This window comes from Sinocyclocheilus rhinocerous, unplaced genomic scaffold (genome assembly GCF_001515625.1).
Source record: "Sinocyclocheilus rhinocerous isolate Xijiao unplaced genomic scaffold, SAMN03320098_v1.1 scaffold294, whole genome shotgun sequence".
Taxonomy (NCBI): domain Eukaryota; kingdom Metazoa; phylum Chordata; class Actinopteri; order Cypriniformes; family Cyprinidae; genus Sinocyclocheilus; species Sinocyclocheilus rhinocerous.
Genome location: NW_015644007.1, coordinates 136,295 through 162,508, shown reverse-complemented (window position 1 = coordinate 162,508; position 26,214 = coordinate 136,295). Strand labels below are relative to the sequence as shown.

At 39.1% G+C, this 26,214-nt stretch overlaps 2 protein-coding genes across 2 annotated transcripts in view; both read left to right on the top strand.

The window, feature by feature from the left end:
* The window catches only part of LOC107757779 (T-cell immunomodulatory protein-like), a 130,562-nt gene extending 121,359 nt beyond the window's left edge, over positions 1 to 9,203 (top strand). Inside the window, exons 16-18 of the mRNA XM_016575356.1 lie at positions 351 to 433; positions 1,766 to 1,883; positions 7,772 to 9,203. Of these exons, the coding sequence (XP_016430842.1) occupies positions 351 to 433; positions 1,766 to 1,883; positions 7,772 to 7,831 (261 nt within the window). The 3' untranslated portion in view covers positions 7,832 to 9,203. The remainder of the gene's footprint in view (positions 1 to 350; positions 434 to 1,765; positions 1,884 to 7,771) is intronic.
* A 290-nt stretch (positions 9,204 to 9,493) lies between these two features.
* On the top strand, positions 9,494 to 25,784 carry LOC107757778 (neuropilin and tolloid-like protein 2). Its single transcript, XM_016575355.1, has 9 exons — positions 9,494 to 10,007; positions 14,788 to 14,844; positions 15,324 to 15,464; positions 16,824 to 17,072; positions 17,945 to 17,992; positions 18,305 to 18,432; positions 19,104 to 19,332; positions 21,942 to 22,055; positions 24,666 to 25,784. The coding sequence occupies exons 1-9, from the start codon at positions 9,998 to 10,000 to the stop codon at positions 25,364 to 25,366; spliced, it is 1,677 nt and encodes a 558-aa protein (XP_016430841.1). The 5' UTR covers positions 9,494 to 9,997; the 3' UTR covers positions 25,367 to 25,784.
* Positions 25,785 to 26,214: the final 430 nt, after the last annotated feature.

Here is a 26,214-nt window from a genome sequence, read left to right as displayed (position 1 = left end):
AACCCACGCAATGAAAATAATTCCGCAAGTAACTGCAAGTTCAGGTTTCAAACAGAGATGGCGACAAAGAGGCCAAACTTACAGACTGCAGCTTTAATGATGACTAAAGATAGGCATGTGTTAAACATGACCTCTTCTCCGTTAAGACCCCTCACTTCAATAATGTCCAATTATACAATAATACAATCTTTTGCAAATCCCCCCGTCTTCCACAGAGGCACATCAGCTCTAGTGCATGTTTGCCAAAGGACAGCTGCAGAAATTGAATGTGCTGTAATTTCCATAATGGCAATGGTACTAATATTCTTTGCGCTCACTCTCTCTCTTCCATCATATTCTTTCTCCTGCAGGACGTGAGGAAACAGGAATGGACCGCTATCATTCCTAACTCCCAGCTCATCGTTATACCATACCCACAGAATGAACCTCGCAGGTACACACACACACATACACACACACACACACACACTGGGTTTTGTGTTTTATAAGGACTTTCCGTAGACACGATTTTTATACTGTACAGACTTTACATTCTATCCTCTAACCATAAAACCATTACAGAAAACAATCTTGTTTTTACATTAAAAAAAAAACAAAACAATAATACTAATCATTTAGTATGATAATGCTCATAATTTTGTCCCCACATCATGAACAATTTCAGGTTTTGCTATTCTTGTAGGGACATTTGGTCCCCACAATGCAGGTAATACCTGGACCACACACATTCTTAAGTAGGAAATCTGTATTCAAGATCCGAAATTAACTTTTGTTTATGGAAAAATGTACTAGCCAGTTATATAAACAATACTGTAAGCATGGTTAAAAGTAACTATTGATTAACAATTAATCATTTTTTACATTATATTTATCTTTTTTTATTATGTTATATATGATGATATATATGATGAATAAATAAATAATAATATTTTTGTCAATATACTAATTACTATTATTTTTTTCCTATAAATGTAAGGAGCTGTTATTATAAAAAAAAGAAACATTTTACAATAAATTAATTTTTTTCCACAATGTTTCTGTGTACACTTTACTAATAGTTCCTACATTCACTAATATCCAGTAGAGATGCAAACTCACAGCCAATTAGAGAGAATAAACTTAAAAGCATAATAAACTTGTTCAAGTAATTAAAAGCAGTTTCACACTGTCACTGCATCCGTCACTAGCCTTAATCAAGACCGTGAGAAGGTATTTCCTCATGCATTAATATTTAATGCGTTTACCAGCACAGCCAAAATGTATCTTAATGAAGCTGTCCACCAATCTTTATCATAAATATTTGAGCAGATCACTTGATTTCCTGCTATTCCCCACAGACCCCGTTCGGGCTCCTTCAGCTGCCGTTTTGCTTTCAAACAACTCGCAGTGATAAACAGAGCATCTCTCGTTCCATTCTCTCCAGTAAATGGAGAGCGTTCCACCTCTCGCGCTCTCTGTCTGTTATTTAAAGCGGCTCATCTTGATGTCCTGATGTTTCAGCTTGTCAGAGAATGCGTCAGGACTGATTATATTTAGCTTTCTCGGGTTCTTTGAATCATCGCGCATGAAGGTACACAGTGCTAATATGAGTTTTCTTCAGTGCTGTAAACTCCACGTCACTGTTTTGATGATCTACACAGGTTTCGCTCGGTGTAATGTCTTTATGTGCTCTCTCACATCGTTTCCGAGTTTTGAATGATGTTTGAAGTTTTAAAGATGGTGCTCTGAAAAGTTTTCTTTTGTCTTTCTGTCTGTGTTTTTCTAGCTGGAGTGCAAAGCTCTACCTAACCCCCAGTAATATAGTCTTATTGACAGCGATAGCACTGATTGGCGTGTGCGTCTTTATTCTCGTCATCATCGGGATACTACACTGGCAGGAGAAGGTGAGAAAGAACATCTCATCCTTTTATTTTCAGCCTCTCTCACTCTGATCTGAGCCCGATTGCACATCACTCGCTCCAGCATCTGCGAAGGATTGTGGCCTCACACAGACTCATCCCTTGGTCTTTGTTCTGCACATCTGTGTGAAGATGAGCAGATGGGTGTGTCTGTGTGTGGCCCTGCCCTCCGGCTCTCTCCGAGGGTGCTCCACACACACTGCTATGCCGCTAATTGCTTTGTTCTGTCCTTTCAGCATATCAAATCTGTTCCTCATTATCCCATACAACATGTCCTCCAGGGTGTTATGTGTGAGTTTGTGCACGTGAACGTGGGAGTTTTTGTCTTTGTGTGTGGGAAGGTGATTGTTTGTTTTCTTGTACGTTATGTGTACCTCTGAATGTGTGAATTTGTGCCTTTTAAACACTCAGGATGGGTCACAACAGTCGGCTAATCAACTAGTTGTCCCACAACTGATTTGTGTGGATGATGAGTTGATCTAAAATTTAATTAGCGTGCCGCACTGGGCTTTTAGCTGTTAGACAGTTTGCATAGTGTAACTCTTTCAGAAAAGTTACAGCTGTACACATTCAGACAGATATTTTTGACTACTGCGTCACATCCCATGCTGTTTTTTTAGACGGCATGTCAAGTTTAAAATAGACCAACGTTTAAAGACCACTGCATTCTGTTCTAATCCGTTTTTAAGTGTTTTTGAGTGCAGGAACATCTTATGTAACATTCCCCAAGAAACGCGTCCAATTGGGGTAAACGTGAAACCATCTTTCCTTAAGACCAATTAGCCGACTAGTCATTCGGTTTAGAGTTGGTTTAAAAATAGCTCTAGAATTTCCCTGCTGAAAAAAAACATGCTTAGCTGGTTTAAGATCAGCCTAGCCAAGCTGGTGTTCAGTTGGGGTTTCCGGTCCCACTTTATATTAGGTGGCCTTGCTATGTACTTACATCAAAAAATAAGTACAATGTACTTATTGTGTTCATATTGTATTGCAGAACACTTCTGCTGCTATTGAAGTGGGATACTGGTAAGGTTAGGGACAGGTTTGGTGGTATGGGTGGGTTAAGATGTAAGAAACCATGTAGTTATAAATGTAATTACAGAAATTTATTACAGATGTAATTACATGCAGGTATTTTTATATTTTCAAGTACAATATAAAAACTTGGACAGTATGTACACAATAAGTGCATTGTATCAAATTATTAATTTAAATGTAAGTACATAGTATTTGAGGCCACCTAATATAAAGTGGGAAAAGGTTTCCCAGACTGACCAGAAGAAAAATGCCAAAACCCCCTCTAAAACAGTGCTTCTCAATGTTATTAACTCCATGTGGACTTTGTACATTTTCATTGCAGAGTAACTTCTTATATATCCAAATATTAAAGGGATAGTTCACCCAAAAATGAAAGTTCTGTCATTAATTACTCGCCCTCATGTCGTTCCAAACCCGTAAGACCTCCGTTCATCTTCGGAACACAAATTATGATCAGCTTCTTTATATCAGCTGCATGATGCGGATACGTTTTCTACGTTGCTTGTGCTTTGATTTGAGTGAAAACAACGTATCCGTGTGGTGCGGCTGACACAGAACAACATACGCTGTTTGCGTTCAGTGGATACTCTCCAAAATGGCGCTAGGGTGAAGCGGAGGAGACGAATTGTTGAATAAAGTCGTTTGTTTTTTTTTTCTTTTGCGCACAAAATGTATTCTCGTAGCTTCATAATATTACGGTTGAACCCCTGATGTCACATGGATTATTTTACCAATCTCCTTGTTACGTTTCTGGACGTTGATCGTGGTAGTACCCTTGCTGTCTATGGGAGGGTCAGAGAGCTCTCAGAATGCATCAAAAATATCATAATTTGTGTTCTGAAGACCGGAGGTCTTACGGGTTTGGAACGACATGAGGGTGAGTAATTAATGACAGAATTTTTATTTTTGGGTGAACTAACCCTTTAAGAACATTTTGAATCTCCATTTTGTTGCCCCTTTAAGGCTTGTTTTGTCTTATTTTGAGCAATTTTAAGTACTCTTGAGTAAGTAATCCTAGTGGGCCCTGGCTCCCTGGTTGAGAACCAGTTTTCTAAAACCATCCAAAAGACCAAACTAAAAGACCAGCTAAGATCAGAACCAGATTAGGTTGATTTTAACTAGATTTTCTCTCCTCTGAATATATTCCTTTTTTTGTTACCAAAACGTTTTTATAATTTGTGTTGTTTCTTATCAGTGCAAAGTTGTCACAAAACTAAGGATTTATGTTAATATTGCCCAAAACCCTTGCCTAGGGAGTTTCCAAACTTTTGGAGGGTCCTGTAGATCTACAAATGTATACCGCATGATATTTCGACACAGGATGCATGTTAGAAAACATAAAAAAAACAGAAGTAAATAAAAAAAGAATGATATACTGTGAAGGCTTGCAAATATTTGTTAAATAGCAACATTTTTTTCATTATTTTGACACTGTCCCGTGTGCAGGGTGTTTAGTGGGACACCTTTTTTGTCTTTTTATTCTTTTAAGAGCGCCTGTTTGTGTTCATGTATTCAAAGGTGTTATGCCGGTCCTGGCAGTGCTCTAAGTGCGCATGTGTACGAGTAGTGAAGAGCTGTTCTTGTGTTGGCGTCCTCTCAAAGCCATCTGCTGTGGGTGCCTGATTATGCACGCTGAAAACCATAATTGCTCTCTGCTCAGGGAAGCGCTTCCCACTACACGACCTTCATTTGAGTTGACACTGCATTAAAATAACATGCTGGCTCCATATCTCTCTTCCTCAGCCCTGCAATTATATATTTGACAAAAGGGACGAGAGAGGCTGAAGAAAGGCCTAGAGAGGGAGTATTTTGGCTCTTTGTCTTGTCTTGATGACTGCTTGATGGAGCATGGGCTTTCCTAATGCACATGTTCAGGTGACGATTAGCATTGCTCACTTATTCAGCTATTAAAAGGTCAGGAAGCGGCCCATTTTCCTCCGCCTGTCTGAGAGGAGCTCCGCAGCCCGGTTTTTCTCTGCACAAACTGACGCTGTGAGCTGTGTAGGCTGCAGGTGGTCTATTATCGCATGTTGCTACATTACCAGACTGTAACACATTATCGCTCGCTTTTTCTGTGACTCGCTCCATTTATTGCAGCTTCTCGTGCTCCAAATATAGCACAGCTCCCCAAACATGCCCTGCTTCTAGTCATAGAGCTGCATTTGTGTAAATGTTTTTGCATGGAATTTCAGAACAAGAATGAGCGTATTGTCATTCTGTCCTGTTGTGCAGATTGACTTCAATATGTGACCCCTCATAAAAATGCATGTTCTCTTCGGACACGGCTTAAAACATCAGATATACAAAGCGTTTTTCTCTCTCTCTCTTTGTCTCTGCCCTCCATCTTCATTGCCCCCCATGACAGCTTGTAATTGAAGTGGCTTTAGTAGATAAGAGAGGGCAACCTGTAGTGCCTGTGAAAATAGCATTTGGAGAGGACTCAGCAGATCGCTCCATTTCTGCGGCCCGTTCCATTTGCATCCCTGTGGGAGGGGCGCGATATTAGAGGAAGATAAGACGCAGTATTTCCTTTTTGCCTCCGGCTCCTCTCTTCATCCTGCTCAATGTCGCGGGAAAGACACAAATAGATGAGGTACTGAGGTGTTCTGTATCATTTGCATGTCTGCATGGAGCAGAAACACACCTTGTCTTCCTGCATGCAGATGTCCTCGCTTAAAGAATTGCCTGAAGACATGTGATAAGACATGATGACAAGAAAAATTGTTTTGGTTTTTGGTTTTGGTTTTTGGTTTTGTTCTTTTTTTTTTTTGAATTTTTGGGTTATAATGACAAAAGGAGCTACACCATCTCAATTACTCAAAAAGAACGAGAAGCATACAGTTGCACCATGTGTTTCCTTTAGAAATTGGTTGATACTGGGTATTTAATTATGCTTTTTTTTAGTACAAAAAAGATTAAATTTAATTTATCAGTAAATTAAAATCAAATAAGCATTGACTTTTTGGAATTTTAAAGTTGCGACTGAAAACAGAAGTAGCGACAAATCTTATTTTTTCCATATTTTAACATACATAGTTTGAAACCGATTATGTTGAATGGAGGCATATCTGAATGAGCTTGCAATCAATTGTAAGAAATGTGGATGAAATGGTTAGAGAAGTCTGTTGTTTCGCCAGAAGATCCAGTTATGATTAAACATTTAAAGGCCAATTATTTTATTTTATTTTATTTATTTATTTTATGAAACAAGCATAGTTGAATTGTTCACAATAAGATGCATTTATAAAAAAGGGTGAAGTCCATTTCATGGCAACTATAATATTGCTATTCAAAACAAAACCATATTACAAGTATGTGACAAGTGTACAGCAAAACAGGTGCCGGAATTTAATTGAATAAATAATGTAATATTGATCTGTTTATTGAATTATAATAGGAGAACATGATTTTGACATGGAAAGGTCTTTATAAAATTGCCTCGCAGGCAACATGACTGCGTCTAATCCTCCTCCATGCGGGAGACTGCAGATGTGTGTGGGTCATGTGAATGTCAGCATATAGATCCTGTACTATATGTTGCCTACGGCTCCATCAGTACCTGGTATTATGTACATATATATGTTCAAGCATGTCAGCGCCTTGAGGTGTGCTTGTTGGAGAGCACACGTCAAACCCAATGTGTGGCGGACGAATTCAAGATGCGTTTCTGCAACAAAAACATAATACAAAATTGTGGAAACTGAACTTTCCTTGGTACCGTGCCAGTGTTAGAAATCATGTGAAGTTGCATCATTAAATAGCTGGAAGCTGATCTGACAGAGACTATTACATTACTATTACTTATAGGCTGCTGCTGGAAGAACTAAAACAGACAGGTCAGACATGCTACAACTGTGCAAGTATTGCTATTTAGTGATCCTGAGCTTGAAGGAGCGTACAGGCTATTTTTATCACTAACTATGTAATTAAGTTGAGCACTCATGACAGAGTAATCAATGAGTCTGTGACTAACCCGTGACTCACTGAACACACTTAAATGGACCTGAAATGAGGATGAACCCATAGGTATGTATTTGCACTACAACCCTCAATTATGGCAATGAAAGTCGACGAATAGTGATGTTGATGTGACTCGGCACCGTATCATGTGGAAAAATCCGTATATCTTGTGAATAGATATCATCTGGATGCTCCTGAGCAGATAGCGTAGGGCTTGACAGCGCTCAGTCAAAGCCTCAGGCTCTCTTTGCATGGTCTGTGAGATATAAAGTCCTTTTGAAAAGGAAAATAATCCCTTCTTATATCTGTCTGGCACATTGCTTTTTTTTCCCTTCTTAACTGATTTGCCATTTTGCTTATGGCCGACATGCTTTCCACAAGTTACTAGATGGGAAACGACAAACATAAAGCTAAAGATACATCCTTATACGTGACCCTTATAGAACAGGAGAGCCAATTCACAAGTGTTTCACAGAGGGACCCGGTGCGTGAGTCACTCATACTAGCTGAGAATAGACATCGTTTTTGCCATCGCCGAGACAGGATCATCACTGAGCACACACACACACGCTCACTTTCCAGGCTCGGCAGTGTGTGTTATTATCAGTCTCAGGGAGCAAGTGTCTAGTGTTGGCTCTATCTGTGATCGCACACAGAGGTATTTCGCCGTGGTAAAGTGTGCCATTGTGTGTGCTATGAGTTCTCTGTCTGTCTGTCTCTCTTTGTGTTTGTCCTTTTCCCTCTCCTGATGTATCAAACGCCATTGTATTGTGTTTGCATTCAACTCACTGGCACGGTTAACGAGCGAGATGCAGCTTCTGCAATCAGGACCGTGAAGTTACAGCATGTAGTAAACTTTGAGTGTTTGTGTGTTACAGAAAGCAGATGACCGGGAGAAGAGACAGGAGGCCCATCGCTTCCATTTTGATGCCATGTGAGAAACCGGAGAGAGCGTTGTGGGTGAACGCGGAGAAGATTGGGTCTTTCATTTCAGTGGTTTATTTATTTTCATTTTTTTTCCACACTGGAGCATTTTTATGCATTTAATAATGTCTGAAATAAGAGGAATCCATCTAAATGTGATTATTTTGAACAGTGATGTCTCTGTGGATCTGTTGACTTCTGAAGAGAAGAGGTATGTTTCTGTCAAGTTTGTTTACATGATCCTAAACGCATAATGATGTTTGCACATTGAGAAGAGAGAAAAGTATTTCGTGCCATTTTTGTACTTAGGTTTGGGATAAACATGTTATTTTAAAACTTTCTTTTTCTGTATCGTTAAAGTGACTGGTAAATGTCAAGTGGGCAGAAATAGAACCGGTAATTTTCTCTTGTTTTGTTTCAAGTTTTCTGTTGTGTGTTTTGAAGGACTTAATTAATTGTCAGCCTCTGTGTCTATGAATGTGACTGCGTGATAGTTCTTTCACATCACTGAACCTCTTTACTAAATAAACGCTTTGAATCTAAGCACTACATTAGGCCCCCTGTTAACAAAGGTGTCCTCTGCAAACTGATTTTAATAGGCATTTAGCTGTATGGAGTCATTAAAAATGGCATCATTGTTTCACAATAAAGTATTGCATTGACTCTCAACACTCCGTGCCAACCACATCCAAATGATTCCCCAGAGAGTTCAGTGTTTTGATTCATTAACTTGACACTGGATATCAACATTATATAGGAAGTCAAGTCCCCAATCTTAATTGCCCATAGTCAACATAAAGCAGGTTTGTTGTTTCTGCATGCACTCTCTTCTGTTTGCATTCTAGTAATTCCCTTTGTGTCTGTCTTCTTTCCGATTGTAAGGCACTGTTATGAATACTTAAACTCTGGGTTGTTTTTCCATTGTCACTAATGCCTTTAGGTACTTTTCCTTGATTTCTAAGTGGTATTATTTATTTATTTTACTTGTTTTTAAAACACTGGAAATTAATAACGTGCTGCTGAAGAATGTTCAGTGTGAAGGGTTTTGTTCTTCGCTGTATATGTCTGACAGGTGCTCTGATCCATGCATTGATTTATATGCTAATCTCTTTTACCTTTAAAAATGGTGTTGTTATGGTGCACCATATGCACATTAATTGACTTCACTATCAAAGGCAAAATCAGTTGACAAACCACACTAATACAGCTGCATACTAGACCTGCATGTTAACTGGCATGCAATTATTGCAGATGGTTTTCACTAATTGTTTCTGGTCAGTGCATCTGTGCACTGTTTTAATTATTAATGAATCACTCTCAAAATGTTTGGTTGCGTTTAAATGCTGTTTGTCAGTAGTCTTTTGAAATGTTGTATTGAAAATAAACATGACCAAATGCTTTATTACCTTATGCGTTTTCCTCAAGTTGTTTTGGGTTGATTTGAAATTCACTTACAGTTCGGATACATCTCCAGAAGATATAGCAGATGAGTCAGAAGATACTAGTCATCGGCAATGAGTTCATCGCGTCTTATACCCTGAAAAAAAAATGCATTTCTATTTAACAAGGTTCAAGCATTAATGGAGAGGACTGTTTGTTATCACTAGACAATCGTCAAATGATTTAAATGAAATCATGACTGGAGGCTGTTGTTTGCCTACATCGTCCCTAGTCAAAAAACAGCCTGCTTTACAGTAAATTACTCAACTCTTCAATAAAGAATAAATCAATTCACTTGATGCTGCGGCCGTGGCGAATCACGTCACCTTAACTTGACCGCGTCGTACTCTCGTGAAGTGCGCATGCGCACAGGCTGCTCATTCAAGCTAGCAGCGCCCGACGCTCAAATGAGCCTGGTTTAGTGCGATCACCTCAGTTCAGCCCGAGACTCCCGCAGACGCGCGTCTCTTCCCGGACTCGCCGCGTATTTGAATGGTGACACACTGCATGTGGATTTACAAAGCACATTTCTCAGCAGGATTATTAACTCAGTCATTTACAACCTGTCAGGCGGACTTGAGTTCTCTGTGAGGAATACAGTGGTTTCTTTCCAGTTTGAGGAATGGGATTAACGAGATCGAAGAAAAGTTGGGATTTGTAGGTCTGGTAAAATGGAGAGATAAAGCTCGTCTAACAGAGCTCACCAAGGTGGAAGCAGCGGTAATTCACAACGAGAGGAAATGCACAGAGGTGAGTTTCAACCAACATTTCTTTCTTTTTTTGTTGCGTGTCTGACAACACCGCGCGGTTTGGTTCTATATGGACGTTGCAACAAAACAAATACATCTCAACATTCATAGAGCCGTAATAACAAACTACAGTTTTCAGGGCTAACCGTGGCGTCGCCACCTACAGGTGTGCTTTTGTTTATTAGCTATGTATCACATGTGCCAGTTCTGGCAAATCAATTTCTATTCGTTATTTGCTTCATTTTCATTAAACCGTTGTTCATTTGTATGACGGGAAATGTATTGTGTTACTGTTAGCCATCAAAAATGGCCACTTGGACGTTAAAAGCTGTATAGTCACCGAACAAAAGGCGAGTTGCATTAGATTTCTGCAGCGTCTCTTGCAACTTCGCCGCGTGAGCGCGTGGCATTTGCAGAAGCGGCGCGCGAGTGCTGAAGTGACAGCTCCCGCGTGCCACATCTGGAGCGCGAGCTGCTGCTCCCCAGCCCTCATGACCCCCTCTACTGATGAACCGTGATATCGAGGTTTCTGTAAATGTATATTGAGATCATTTTCCTGTTTTCAACTCCCAGTTAGCTAATTAATTCAGACCATGCAAACAAGACAAAATGTGGTAACGCGTTGTATAGCAATGTAGGCTACAATACAGACCAATATAATTAATATATATTAATATAATTAAAATATTTCATATTCACAAAAATATGTATGTGTTTTTATTTATATTATGTTCACTATTTCGCATTTGTGCGATCACAAGGCGAACACTGTCATGTAAAATATAGCCTATGACCACATGTCTGTGAATTAAGGCCCACGAAGAAGATCAAGCTCTAAAATAAGTCAGAATCTCACCAATTCTATGTTTTGGATGAATGTGAAAGATGATGATGGCGAAATTTCACTCTAACCTAAATTGATTTGCCATCAACTGCTCTATTGCACATTTGAATTACAACCAAAGCATTGTTGATTCCGTAATGAGATTGTACTGTTTGGCTTATAACGAGATGCGTCTGTGACGATTAATCCTACTGCGCTTATTATTTCTATTTGGCTTAATGCGAGTGTTGCCTTAGAGAATGTCAAAATCACAAACTAAAGAAATCAGTTTTTGTAAAGAAATGAAGGAGACGTGAAGTATTTAACACCAGTATGAGTAATTAGTTTGAAGTATTTATAGTTCACAGTGATATGCTACAGGCAGACTGTCACCTGTAAAGTGCCGCATTTAATTCAAAGGACATTAAGCTCTACAGTTCAGTGGAAAATAGCTAGTCAATCTCTTTGGTCAATTAAGGGTATAATAAAGCGAGTATATATATTTTTTTTCCTTAGTAGTGAGATTTGTTTGGGTTTTTGTGTGGACACATTACTAAAACGCATCATAACATTTTAACGCTTCGTCCCATGGGGCTCATCCCAGATGTGTGTTCATTTGAAACCAGACAGCAGTCAAGATAGGCTAATTCATGCAGAAAATCCGATCCTATGTGAGATCTGGAGCCACTATTGCCATCCTCATTTTAAGGACAAAATCGATTTAATTAAGTTAGGCTACTCTAAAACCTTTTTCATTATGCATTTTCTTCATTTGCCTTTAGCCTATATACAAGTTGTGAGCTCTTGGGTTCATCTTTCGTGCGTGTTTGTCTGACATCTCTTCAAGACATAGGGTTCCTCCTCTAGCGTGAGCGGCATGTTTCATCACACGGAGATTGTCGCCTTTGACTTTTCTTTGCCAAACATGCATTTTAGCAAATGAATCCACGCTGATGTATTATTTCGGGTCAAGGTAAACACAGTCTGTTGAGGTTCAGCCCGAGCAGTAACGGAATTGTCTTTTGGTGCTCCTAGCAGTTAGCCAAATAAAAAAGAATTACAGCGTTTCGTCCGATGATAATTCTTTAAAAGTACTGTTGCTATGGTTACTTCCTTGTCAGGTCAAAATAGGCGCCCTGCCTTTTACTTTTGGGGTCAAGGAAATGTTTGAAACCCAGCTGAAACGATATAGGCTACATATAACACATCCCCTGTCCTCCTATTTATTTACATGTATTCATAAAGATGTTTCATCTTTAAAACAAGGTTTTAACAAGCACAAAAGTAGTGCAAGTGCGCTAAATAAATGTCGAAAGCTGCGCCCTCAGGAGGTCGTTTTTGTCCTAAATCTCTTTGAGGATGTCTCATTTCAGAAAAAAACTAATCTTTAAAATTACTGTTATTCCTCGTAAATTACAGTAATTTGTTTCCTACTCTGCAATGTAATGGTTACTTTTCTGAAGTGATACCGTCTCGATGTATGCAGCCAGCACCCATAGGGCGCAGCCTTCGAAACGCTGACAAACAGGCGGCGCGGTTACCATAGCAACAAATTGCCACCTGAGCGATTTCCATTATACCCTCCTGACCAGAGCATGTGAGCGGAGCGGAGCGGGGAGCGGAGTGGTTAACGGAGCGCTTGCTTGGGCGGTTAGAGCGACTGAGTGGAGCGCACGTCCATAGAGCGGAAAACGTAGCGGAGCCTTCGCTCACATGCTCTGCTCCTGACTACCAGGAAAAAACAGTTTTGTGAATTTAATATAAAATATATAAAAATAACTTGCTACGTGTACTGTACTTAGGCTAACCGAGACTTGTCATTTGCACTTATATGTTGTTGCTCTTTTGTTAGTTTTGATTGCTTCTATTGTCGTCATTTGTAAGTCACTTTGGATAAAAGTGTCTGCTAAATGACTAAATGTAAATGTATTCATATGTTATGCCATGTCCTCTGTAGAGGACATCGGGACTTTAAAAAGTCCTTTTTTTGAAAAGGCAAAAACAGTGGGATTTTTGTTTTAATCGCAAATCAATTTTCATTTTTATACCAGACTTTATATAAAGATGATTCTCAACTATGTTATGAAAGATATTTTTAAAAAACATTTTTGTTTATGTAAAATGTGTGTAAAATGGCCATAAACTAGTTTTTCCATTACATAAAATGTATCTATAAACTGTTTATAATTTGCATATAAATGTGTTTTTGGGGCAACATAGAATGAACAAATAAGTGCAAGTCCAGTAATAGGAGTAATAATTAGCAAGATTTTCATAATAATATCTAATATTTAATAGGAATATTGATGCATAATTTTTTCTCTATTCATTTGTTGTGTCTCCCATAATGTGTAATAAACATGCTTTAAGTCCTGGTGTCCTCTACAGTGGACATGTAAGAAATCGATATCAGAAGGTCATAATTTGATCTGAAAGCCCATAACATTTTCCTGAGATGTTGATTTATGACAAACAATTTGAAAATTAGTCAGATTTAAATGATAATTACAAAATATTATATTTCCATAAGGGTGTTACACTTGATCGTTAAATTAATGTCAGTCATTTTAAAGACCAAGGAGAGGGAGTGGTCATGGTGAAACATCCAATCATTTGGTATCTCTGAAAAGCCCTGAATGTGCTCTGTACAGGACATCCAGACTTAAAACTATGACATGTAACGTCTCAGAGAAATCGCTAAAAAAATAGAGGACAAAACTCCATAGCTGGCAGTCAGGAGGATATATTGTATACCCGGGCCATTATATACATATAATATCCATTATATACATATAATATCCATTATATATATATTTATTTATTTATTTATCTATAATAGTCATCGGCAATATATAATAGATATAATATATATTTAAATATAATCTTGAACAGAAAACAGAAAGTTGGACCGACTTTGATGACGCGTTTCCACTGTTATTAACATTGTAAGTTGTCTGTGGGGGTGATGATAAATTTGACATCTCCTTTCTAATGGTATAATCAATCTCTCTCTGTTTAGAAAGTCGCGGAAACACATGTGATTTTCTTCCACCATATTTGCTATATTCTGCTGTTCGTCACTAGCCTATAAAAGTTTACTAATCTATGACAACTTTGCTTCCGAGAACCCTGGAAATTGGGTCTTTTTGATTTCGTTTGCACACTGGCTGTAAAAAGTGTACCAGAATGAAAGCAGAGGCACGCTGTACTTGACATAACGCACATGTGGCTGTCTTCAGCTGTGTCTTATCATACTGAATGAATGGCAACTGATTGGCCTGAAAATAAATACCAATTTACTGCCAATTCAGTGACCAACACTATAAACACGCTTGAGACCGTTCATTGCATTATTTTGCTGTCTAGATAATTAATTTTCACAAAACCCAGAAGGAAATAAATTAATATTGCATCATAATTAAATCAACAATGTGGCTGTGTGTGATGCTTTGTCATTTAATTATAAATTTTCGAGGCAGGGAATCTTTGGCCATCTGGCCTTGTGTCAGAGAAGGGTGTCAAGTGCAAGACTTGTTTTGACATAACAAGGATCTTCAACGTTTGATCAGTCTGACAGATTTATTCCTGTCCAGATGCGGGGCTCGAAGAGTAATAGAGGAGTTTGGTGTGATCAATGTGCCCCACAATGCCCATGGCCTTTGCCTCTGCACAATGAATCAGTGCTGTTAGAACAGTCGGTTTCAGACAGAGAGAGACGAGACTGGATCAGTCAGATTCTGTGCTGTTTTTAAGGATCTACCAATGTCAGGATACTTAAGAATCCAAGTCATTTCCGGTATGGTCATTTTGCAGTGCTGATACAGTATTTCCCAGTCTTGTATATGGGTGTCCTGAACATCGTGTCGGATGAAGGACACGATTGTGGCTAGAATGCGATGTCACATGCCTATTTTTGTCTGCTAACATTTGACATGCTCTTGCTCACTTTTGTTTCCAGCCTGGGTTCTCCTCGTTGTAATAGAAGAGGGATTTGCCCTGGCGCAGAAAATTAAAGGTATGACTCACACATTATCACACTCATATCGGAATTGTCAACTGTGACAGTCCTATCTATACACATTTTTGCACTGGGCGCTTGCAGAGGGTTTCCATGCAGCTCTTTTTGCTTTCAGTTTCTGAACAGTTTGTGGTTGAACTGGCCAGTAAATGTAGAGTTTTAAACTCATTAAAAATGCAAAAGAAATGCTACTATCGACCAGACAAGTGGATCTAGGGTTGAAATATTTGTTTTTGTATTTCTTTGTAAGCTCAAAATAAATATGTACAAATTCTTACTCAAATCAGTGTGGGACTCTATGGTCAGCTGTTGATGACTGTCACCGTCTGCAAACATACTGACCCAGTCTCTTCACTCTGCTTCAGTGATTGCTAATCTTAGTTGCACTTTTCATTTATTTTGGTCGAACAAATGCCATATTCTGTCTGTTTCATTCCTGTTTCCTCAATCCTCCCGTCATCTATCTGTTCTCACAGAGACGCAGAATGCGGGTGAATCTCTGTCTAACGCTGAGCAGTGCGGCCAGTGGACCCGGAATATCAATGGAGGCCTGTTTACATCTCCAAACTATCCTAACTCCTATCCGCCCAACAAGGAGTGTGTGTACATCCTAGAAGGTAACCTCCCTAAAAGCAACTGAAAGAAGCCTCTCCGGCTATTCTTCAGCTGTTAGATGTCAAACTGACAGTAACTGTTAATGACAGCATGATTGATGTCTGCCTCAAGTTAACAATGTTTACTAATATAGGAGTGTTATATTTTGCCTCTTAAGAATTTAAGAACTTAAGAACTCTTCTCTTTATCATTATGGTATATACAACATTAATTATATTCTCTAAACAGCATCATATCTGCTGGTGCATCTTAGTATAACACTACAAGTGTGAATGACAATTTTGTACTGGTATAACAGTATTTGAAGCAGTGCAAGAGCGCCCCCTGTGGGCGAAGCAAATTGACGTACATTCAAATACTTTTGAGGGAAATAAATATATAATTTTTCAAATCATCATTTTAAACTAGATATAAGCATTTATTTCTGTTTTTATTTATTTTTGTTGAATAAATAAATGTGGCTACCATCGACTGATTGCCCCTTTCAATCCTTTCAACATGTGCAATCCTTTTTCACATTTCAGACCAACAAGATAATGTAGATAGAGTATGAACATTTTAACAAATACTTGCACGTGATGGAGTTTCCACATTACCCAATGGCCTAAGTGACATTAATTTACCTTAGGAACTTATTTAACTGAATGGATATTAGTAATCCTGTGCATATTTATTTGCCTTTATATGTAGAACAGAAAGAAGCTATTTTTTCTTGATAAATAACTATTGAAAATGCAGAGTATGTGGTTTTAATGCAAGCAGCAGCAAATACAGCCGAACAAACCTAAATCAACAGTGACATTGGTTATTTGTTTCAGGGACTGATATGATTATGGTTGTTGTGCCTCAAGCAGGTGACCTAAATTCAAAATTTAGTTAGTGGATAGTGGTTGCTTCATTGTACTACATGTTTGTGTATTTATGTACAACACAAATTGGAGATTAGTGTGGACATTCCTCTATTTGTATTAATAAATCAAAATGAATTCAAATGAGATGTGCATTGCAGTGTAATGGTCTATCATGTTCTTTCAACAAGGTTATGAAAGAGAATTCATCTTCATTTGTAGTAGACTGTCTGTTCATAATGTGGACCTGGATGAAATGTGGATGTAAAATCTGTATTGTTCATTTTGATACATTTTCCCCTTGTGTGTGTGTGTGTGTAAGAATGAGAGTCTGTGTTTGACTGCATATTATAATTGTACAATGTAGTATTATTGTGTTAGCTCAATTTCTGGAAGGTGTCTTGCAGAATAGACAATGGCTTCCTCCAGCACAGGTTACCGTGTCACATACTGTACAGTTATAAACTAAATATAATGTTTGCTCTTTCATTCTCGATTCCCTCTCTCCTGCAGCTCTCCCTCGACAGAGAATTCAGCTGGCCTTTGACAAAACATACTATATCGAGCCTTCCTTCGAGTGCCGCTTCGACCATATTGAGATAAGGGATGGTCCCTTTGGTTTCTCCCCTCTTATTGATCGCTTCTGTGGGCCAAAGAGTCCAGGCGTGGTCACCTCCACGGGCCGCTTCATGTGGATTAAATTCACTAGCGACGAGGAGCTGGAAGGCTTAGGTTTCCGCGTCAAATACACTTTTATAGCAGGTAACCCTGACAGTGAAAGCAGGAAGTTTGGTGTATTTGCTTCATAAATGCATTCTGAATTTAAAGAGGTGGCCTTGATGCTGTAGAGTCCTTGCTTGCCTGTTTCACATTGCAGCATTGCTTGTCTGTCTGTCTGACTTGATGCATGATGTGCACAAACAGGAGTTTGTATTCAGTAAATTTGACTGAATCCAGTGATTTAAGCAATTGGTGATTGGATTCCATTCCGTTAAATTAATTACCTTCGCATATAAATGGGACCACCTTCCTTATGTAAATTAGATTTCACAACAATTTTGTAATAATCCTCAATGGCAACTTCTGATAACAATTTTATCATTTATGACCACTATTATACACTGTAAAATGTGGAAACCTGTAGTTGTTACCTTAAGGAGCTATTTCTACCTGATCTAATCTTTGAAATTACTTTTGTTGGTATAATTTAATGTGTTTAGGTTGATTCATTGATGTTATTTGTATTTGAAATTTGTTACTTAAAATCTATTTATTTAGAGATTACCACATGAAGCACATTTTTACAGTGTAGGAAATATTAATGCAAGCTTGCTGTTGTTGTTATGCTCTCCTTATACTTTGAATATAAATTCTTCAACTTGATTTATTTGATTTTTAGGCATGACAATTCTGGGCCAAATCCTGTTCAGATGCAGTAGCTTTAAGACTTTCAGATGTTCTGTGTGCTTAAGGTCTAATAAGACAAACACTAAATGCTGTTTATTAGATCAAACGGCAGATCTTTGCACCGCAGCACCCACGGCTCTCTTAAACTGGATTTTAATGCATGTTTGGAGCATGGGATTTCCAGCGTGTGCTATCTGGGTAATGCGATATCTGTCTTATCATTTCAGACCCAGATTTTCATTTGCACGTCGGTGGATTGCTAAATCCAATTCCAGGTAAGCCCCTCAATATTTTCACCCCCTACTTCAATTCCATCTCAAGTGCTTTCTATTCTCTGCGGCAGGCTGCAGGCTATCTGCCACTGACATCCTCCACTCCTCCCTCTCTCTGTTGGTCTTATGCTGCCTATCTGACTCTGTCTCTTGTCGGACTTTCCATTTCTGTTTTCTCCAAAAACCCTCCATTTGCCTCCCATTTGCAGTCACTGCTTTCTCTTGGTTTCTTTTAGCTAGTGCCACTTTAGGTTTTCTCTTTTCCTTATTTCACTCTACCCTGTATTTTCCCGCTTCCACCTTTTTCTTCGGCAGATTGCCAGTTTGAGATCAGTGGTACAGACGGAGTCATCCGCTCCAGTCAGGTGGAAGAAGAGGATAAGGTCAAAAATGGAGATGCGTTGGACTGCATCTGGACCATCCGTGCCCCTCCGCAGTCCAAGGTGACCCTCTTTGATTCTCCTTTACCTGCACAGTTCATCAAATGAGATGACCCTGCTCTTCTGCCACGAGCAGATATATGAGCACCTAAAACCAGGGCCTGACGAGACCACAGGAGGCCATCAGGCCCCCCTGACCCTTTTTCTGCTGAGAAAACTTTTCAAGAGCTCAAATTAGCAATGCAGCAGCAGCAGGAATTAGGCCAATGATGCAGAAATGGCGGTAGAGCCGAATCAGCAAGTACAAGGAATAAGACTGAGGGAAGAAAACGGCATTAAGATGGCCCGGGGATTATACACTCACCTGCTCTAAGCAGACCGGAACACTTAGCAGGCTAAAAAAAAAAAAACCTAAAGAACTTGGCAGAGTGAATGATTACAAAGCATGAAGATAAGTCATTAGAGTTGTGAGGGCCAACTTTTTTTGTAATCTTTTGTGCCTGTGTCTTAAAGAAAACATAGCCAGGAGCTTTTTTGTTGTTGTTGTTATTCTCAGTAAGCAGTCCCAATAGATCAGGATAGTTCAGTTTGTGTCAGACCAAACTGCAGTAGTATTTTCCGTGCTGCTCGAAATTCCTTTTTTGAAATTTGCTGTATTCTGTCTTGTCCTGTTCGAGTCAGCATTTTGCAGAATCTAGCTGATGCATTTGCTAAAGGTTGGTTCATCCCTACAGATATACCTTCGCTTCCTCGAGTACCAGATGGAGCACTCAAATGAGTGCAAGAAGAACTTTGTGGCCGTGTATGACGGCAGCAGCGCCATTGAGAACCTGAAAGCGAAGTTCTGCAGCACGGTGGCCAATGACGTGATGCTGGATACCGGCGTGGGCGTTGTGCGCATGTGGGCCGACGAGAGCAGCAGACTCAGCCGTTTCCGCATGCTCTTCACCTCATTTGTAGATCGTGAGTATAGACATTCTTAACGTTCAAAAGTACAGTGTTGGTAACTAATACAGAATGACAAAGTGAGTATAGCCAAATATACAGATCAATAAAACACAGTGAAGACTATTAGCGGCTGCTTGTATCATTGAATTGAGAAGCAGTGAAAAGCATTCATATTTCATGGGCAAATCAGTGGCTTTCACGGTGCTAGAAAGTTAGTATGGATGGATGTGACCTTTGGAGAAGTCTGTGCCAAGTCAGCTAGCAAAAAAAAAGAGCTAAAGCTAGCAGGCTGGGTAGAAACATCATTTATATTTCATTTTCTAATGTGCTTTAGGCAGAGTCTGCCTGTCCAGGATAGAAAGCATTCTTGCTAACCGTAGTATGAAAACAGCACGAAAACAAAGCGAACAGGACAGATCCCTAGGTTATAATGTGCCAAATTTCATGAAAATGACAAGCCATTTACATAACTTAATATGATGCAAGAAAATGCTGTTGTACATCTCTGTTTAACTGTTACATGCACTGGGATTAAATATTGTTATCTGTCAACCTTTACATTCTAATGCATAAATTGAAATCAGCTCTTTTCAAGCATGCAAGTTTATCACAAACGTTGCTTGAAATGTCAGAAAAAAAGATGTTTAATAATTGACTGAAATATGCTATGATCCATGGGAGTTGACTTGAACAAGCTGGCATTTATTTAAAATTGGATCATTTAAGGAGTGTGAAGTTAATTAAAGTGATCTCTGTAGAAAGCAGTGATATCAAAAAGCCAATTACTCCCCCAACCTCATGCTAATGGGTCAGTCTTGATGGAAAATTGGAAGTTATCTGCACCTCTTAAAGAAAGAAAGAAAACACTAAATGAAGCTTTATTTCGTGAGTTAGATGTTTTGGTATGAATGATATATCACATTTTCTTTCCACTTTGCTTTTCAGGACAGTTGGTGTTTAAAGGTTGTATGCAAATTCTGGAAAATTACCATGGAGCAAATGGATATTTTTGCTCTACTTTGTAATACTTTTAATAAATGCCAGAATAATCAGAGGAATTAATTGCAGCATTCAATGTCAACTCCATCTGAAAATTAATCTTGCTTAGAGCGCAAACGCAGTGGCAAATGCAAATGATTTTCATGGCTGTGTTCGTAGAGCTGCTGAAAGCCTTGCAGCGCTGTGAATAGATTGGCACAGCCAAGTTGTGTTTGGATTAGTTGGTTCATTTAATGCCTTCACTACCATCTTGGCAATGAGCAACAATTTCACTTTCTTTTCCACTGTGTGTTTCAAAACCTCACATACACTCTGAGCACTACAGAAGATTTGTCCTTTTACCATCAGAATGCACACCAATAACAATAATACATGTTCGCATTTGAGTTTTCTCTGGTCCAGTGCCACAGATACACTGCCATTCAGAAGTTTGGGGTCACTAAGATTGTGTAATGTTTTTGAAAGGAGTCTCTTATGCTCACCAAGGATTCATTTGATCAAACAATTATGAAGTATTATGAAGTATTATTATATATTTTATGTAATATTTTAAAATGTAATTTATGTGATGACAGATGAGTCTTCAGTGTCACATGATCCTTCAGAAATCATGCTGATTTGCTGCTTAAGAAACATTTCGTATTATCAGTTCTTAAAAATTGTGCTTCTTAATATTTTAAGAAGCTGTGATACATTTTATAGGATTCTTTGATGTACTGAAAGAAACAAATATTTGAAAATTGTTTGTAACAATGGCTTTACTATCATTTAATGCATCATTGCAGAATGAAAGTATTAATTTAGTAGTAAAGCAGTATTAGCATTAACTCTTACTGACCACAGACTGTTGAATGGTAGTGCACATTCATCTTGTCAGACTGTGTACATCCTGCTCTGGATCGCCACCCTTAATGTTTCTTCTCTAACTAATACACTTGGCGCCTCACCCCATTCCTCTGATGAGCGATAATGTGTCAGGGGATGTGGTGTGACTTTGGCAGTCGTCAATGGCCACTGTTGGAAGGCAAGAAATGTCGAACAATTTTGGAAATGAGCACAATATAGTGGGAGCAGGGAGCCGTTGCCAGGAAATGAAAGTTACGACCTCTTCAAGCCTCTGTCAGAAGCACTTAGTCCTTTAAACTGGATGAGATTTTTCCCTCCTCACTCAAGCTCTAGCACAGCAGTTATAAGGAGGATGCTTGGGTTTTGGCATAAAATGGAGACCGAGGGATGAGGCTGTGCAGCTGAAAGAGGGAGACGCGATGAGGAGATGAGTGTCAGGGTTTACAGACGCAGCCTGAAGGATTCATCCCCAGAGATCAGCACTCACCTTCAATTACAAGCTTATCTCCCCCTCTCCCTCGCTTTCCATTCTTCGTTACCCTCCGCTCTGACTAGCATGCTAAGCGTAAGTTCAGTCAAGAGCTTCATGGCAACTTGGCCAGATGGGCTTTGTGATGGCTGTTAGATTTGATTTATAGTGTTGTGCTCAACACCCGCTACACAGCCTGTGGCACAGGCATGAGGCGCACGTATCTGCACATGGCCTGCTATGAGAAGAAAGAATAGGGGTTGCCTTGTTATTAAGAGATTTAATCTTCTCTATCTGTTCTGTTTTTCAGCTCCATGCTCCAGCAGCACCTTTTTCTGTCACAGCAACATGTGCATCAACAACTCACTGGTGTGCAACGGCGTTCAGAACTGCGTTTACCCCTGGGATGAGAACCACTGCAAGGGTGAGTTACTGCATAAACACCAGCTTCTGTTTCTCACCTGCAACACCTGAAACAGTAACCTCCGTTTGTGGTTAAAATGCTATTCTTTCAACAAAACCATTCTGTTTTTGTAACATGTTTTAGTGTTGTTGTTTTATTTATTTGTAAAATATCCTTTAGATTATTCAACATTTATTTTTGAATTTACGCACTACCAAAAGTTTGGGGTTAGTAATGCTAAAATGCTCTCCAATGCTGCAAAAATCAAGTAAATTTGAAATAACTGTTTTCTATTTTCATATGACATCTTTTAAAATGTAATTTATTCCTGTGATGGCAAAGCCATTACTGGTCATCTCCAGTCTTCAGTGAGCACGTTTACATGCCGCTTATGTTTAATAAGCCAGAAACACGCGTGGTCATGTAAACGCGGTAACCCGTTTTCTTTTATCGGAGTAAGGTCATAAACGGCGTAAGCATAAACCGGTCGACACAGGTAGTTTTTTTGCCTCTTACCCTAATTTCGCGCGGCATGTAAACGCAATAAATAACCCACTTTCTGTTGGCTTATTGAAGTGCGCAAGTGTGATACGTGACAGGAACGCATCGTTAGTGCATCTAGACCGAGCAAACGTTATGCAGTAAATATATCACAAAAGCAGACTCTTTCATGACTCAAAATGATGTGTTCTCATCTCGTGCAGCAGAAGTAGAAGTGGTTGAGTCAAAACGCTGCATTTATAACTGCATGAGAGGATAATATGAGCTGTAAGTTTCACGCTGACATGTTGCAAGCTTTAGCTTTTTAACATCACAACTGACAAACATATGGAATACTCGGAGTCAGATACACAAATGATTATATTTTGACGTCACTAAAGGGAATTAACCTGATTTCTGTCAGGACCACTATCGTCAAAGATGACTGACAATTAGCATACAATTTGGATTGGCGGTATATGGTTCTGTTCTGGGCAAGAACTCACTGCGCATTCATGCAGTCTAGCATGGATAAGAGCAGGGAGAGCAGCATTAACTCCCTAGTGTAACAGAACAGAACCAACATAAATGTATGATATCATTAGGTTCATTCATTTAATATAACATTTTGAAATGAGTCTGATTCAAGGAGAATCAGAAGGCTGAATCCTGACTGACAAGAGGAGGAGTTGGGGATGGAGGAGGGTAATTAGCTATTGAGCAACACGAAGCTGATGATAATACTGAAGGACCTTATATATGAGTGCTGTGATTGGTGTCTCATCTCTATAGGTAGATGTGGATCAGCTGAGAGTCAGCTGATGCGAGCTTGACTAACGTGGCCTGTCAGAACTGATGCTACGCTATGATTTATTAATAAAGTCATGTAAACGCAGCTTACTTGCGTTGTCAGGTTACTGGTGTGCATGTAAACGGGAAACCTGGTTATTTTAATTATCTGATATTTGTGAGTTATCAGCTTACTGGTGTGCAAGTAAATGTGCTCAGTGTCACATGATCCTTCAGAAATCATTCTAATATGCTGATTTGCTGTCATGTTTCATCATGTTTTTCAGGATTCTTTGATGAATATAACATGATTTATTTGAAAAATAAATCTTTTGTATCATAAGAAATGTCTTTACTGTTACTTTATCAGTTTAATGCATCCTTGCTCAATTCTTTGCTTTAAAAAATCTTTTTGAAAAATCTTTTGCTTTAAAAAAAGGTATAAATCCCCAAATTTACACATTTTCACGTAATGTTTCAGTCAGTCTATGTTAATTCAATATTCTCCGCCAGCACTTAAAAGATTAGTTCACTTCCAGAATGAAAATTTCCTGATAATTCACACACCCCTATGTCATCCAAGATGTTCATGTCTTTCTTTCTTCAGTCAAAAAGTAATTATGGTTTTTGAGGAAAACAATCCTGGAATTTTCTCCATAAAATGGACTTTAATGGTGGCCAACAGGTTGAAGGTCCAAATTGCAGTTTCAATACAGCTTCAAAGTGCTCTACACGATCCCAGCTGAGGAATGGGGGTCTTATCTAGCGAAACGATCAGTCATTTTCTAAGAAAAATACAAATTTATATACTTTTTAACCACAAATGTTCATCTTAACCCTAAACCAATGCACTAGCAAAATCCTTTTCTTTGTCTTTTCTGCATTTCTCCTCTCCTCTGCTTTAGCTTTTTTTTTTTTTAAGCTAGCCTTCTAATAAATGTGGCATTGTATACTGTGAATATTGTTGGCTCTGTGATGAATTGCTTATGTTCCTGTCTTGTAAATCCCTTTGGATAAAATAATCTGCTGAATGCATAAATGTAAATTATACTGACTTAAACTGATACCATTTACCAAACTGAGTCTTTTTGTTCACAAATTGAACTGGTCTCTATTTTTGTTGTTGTGAGCAACTATCAAGTTCAAAACATTATAAATATTATTTTGTGGCATATTTTCCCTGTCCATACATTCCATTCAGGCTGCAAACTCGGGTGTTTCTCTGAATCTCTGAATGAGTCAACTTCTTTGTGCTTTTATATATGCAATATAACTAGATTTTAACTATTTAAAGTATGTTTGAATGTCTCTCTATGTTTTAAAGCTTGTTTGACTAAAAGCTCTTTGTTTCTCCACCCTCAGAGAGAAAGTCCAAGGGACTCTTTCACCAAATCACAAAAACGCACGGCACGGTAATCGGCATCTCTGCTGGTGTGGTTCTGGTCTTGCTCATCATCTCCATCCTGGTGCAAATGAAACAACCTCGTAAGAAAGTAGTGGCCCGTCGTCCGGCAGTCTTCAACAAAGGCGGCTTCCAGGAGGTCTTTGATCCCCCCAACTATGAGCTGTTTTCCCTCCGGGACAAGGAGCTTTCGTCAGACCTGGCCGAGCTGTCAGATGAGCTGGACGGCTACCATAAGCTGCGGCGTGCCTCCACCATGTCTCGATGCATCCACGAGCACCACTGTGGCACCCAGGCCTCCTCAGGCGGCAGCACAAAGCAGAGCCGCACCACGCTCAGCTCAATGGAGCTCTCTTACCACAACGATTTCTCCAAGCCACCGCCCATGAAGACCTTTAATAGCAGCAACACCGGCACCTACAAGAAGAGCTGCTACGGCTACAAACAGACTCACGACTGCGCCGAGCAGGTGATCGAGGACCGCGTGATGGAGGAGATCCCCTGTGAAATCTATGTGAGGGGTGGGAGCGTAGGAGGGGCTGCGGGCAGTGTTGGAAGCGGCTGCGGGAGCATTACCATCCGAAACCATGGCAGTGCTCGTAGCAACAACACCACCACCGTGGTGGACCCGGGACAGCGCTCCATATCCATGGACTTCTGAGATGGCGAAGAAAGACGAGGGAGAACGAGAGTCCTGACCACAACTGGCTTTGTCCTGCATTGCTGTTTTTAATGCATGGGCTCCAGTGTCATATAGACAAGCACGGATTGCACTGAGTGAACGGACTGTACACGGACAGGCAGAGAAGACCACGTGTGGCTGGCTATTTTAATCTATGTAAATTTTAAATGAAAGATAAACAGTATGTAGGTTTTGTGTTGTTGCTTGGCATTAACTCACGTTTTGCATCATTTGACTCTGTGGATAACTCGAATTATGCTCAAATAAAGATGACCTATTATGAACTGAAGCCAAAACCATCCCCTGCTGTAACCTTAAACGCTGTTCACACCGAGGATGATAACTATAAAGTTTTAATAATAGTTCTAATTCTATGAGAATAGTGAAGTCCACACCACAAGTACACAACAAAATGTAGAAAGTACCTTTCATTAATATTTATTAAAAAATGGCAAGTAACACATTGAATTAAATGTGAAATTTTACTAGAAAGTATACAGACTGAAAGTATTTTCTTGTAAAACATACTTCAATACATACACTCTTAAAAATAAAAAGGATGTTTTTGCAGTTATGCTATAGAAGTAGGGCTGCACAATTAATCGAATTTCTAATCACGATTACAATTACAGATGCCACAATTACGTAATGGTTCAAAGCGGCAATTAATCGTTCAAAGTCCACTTATGTTATTCTGAGTGCTTAAGATGTGTTTTTTTGTCTTTCTACAGGTTATCTTATGGGTTTTTCCATTGTTTTAATTTTTGTGTTAGTATAACATTATACCATGCATATTTTTACTTTTTTTATTATTATTTAAAGAAGAA

Coding starts and splice junctions, on each gene's coding strand:
- LOC107757778 (XM_016575355.1), top strand. Junction 19,333..21,941: donor CTTCACCTCATTTGTAGATC/GTGAGTATAGAC, acceptor TCTGTTTTTCAG/CTCCATGCTCCAGCAGCACC. Junction 22,056..24,665: donor GGATGAGAACCACTGCAAGG/GTGAGTTACTGC, acceptor CTCCACCCTCAG/AGAGAAAGTCCAAGGGACTC.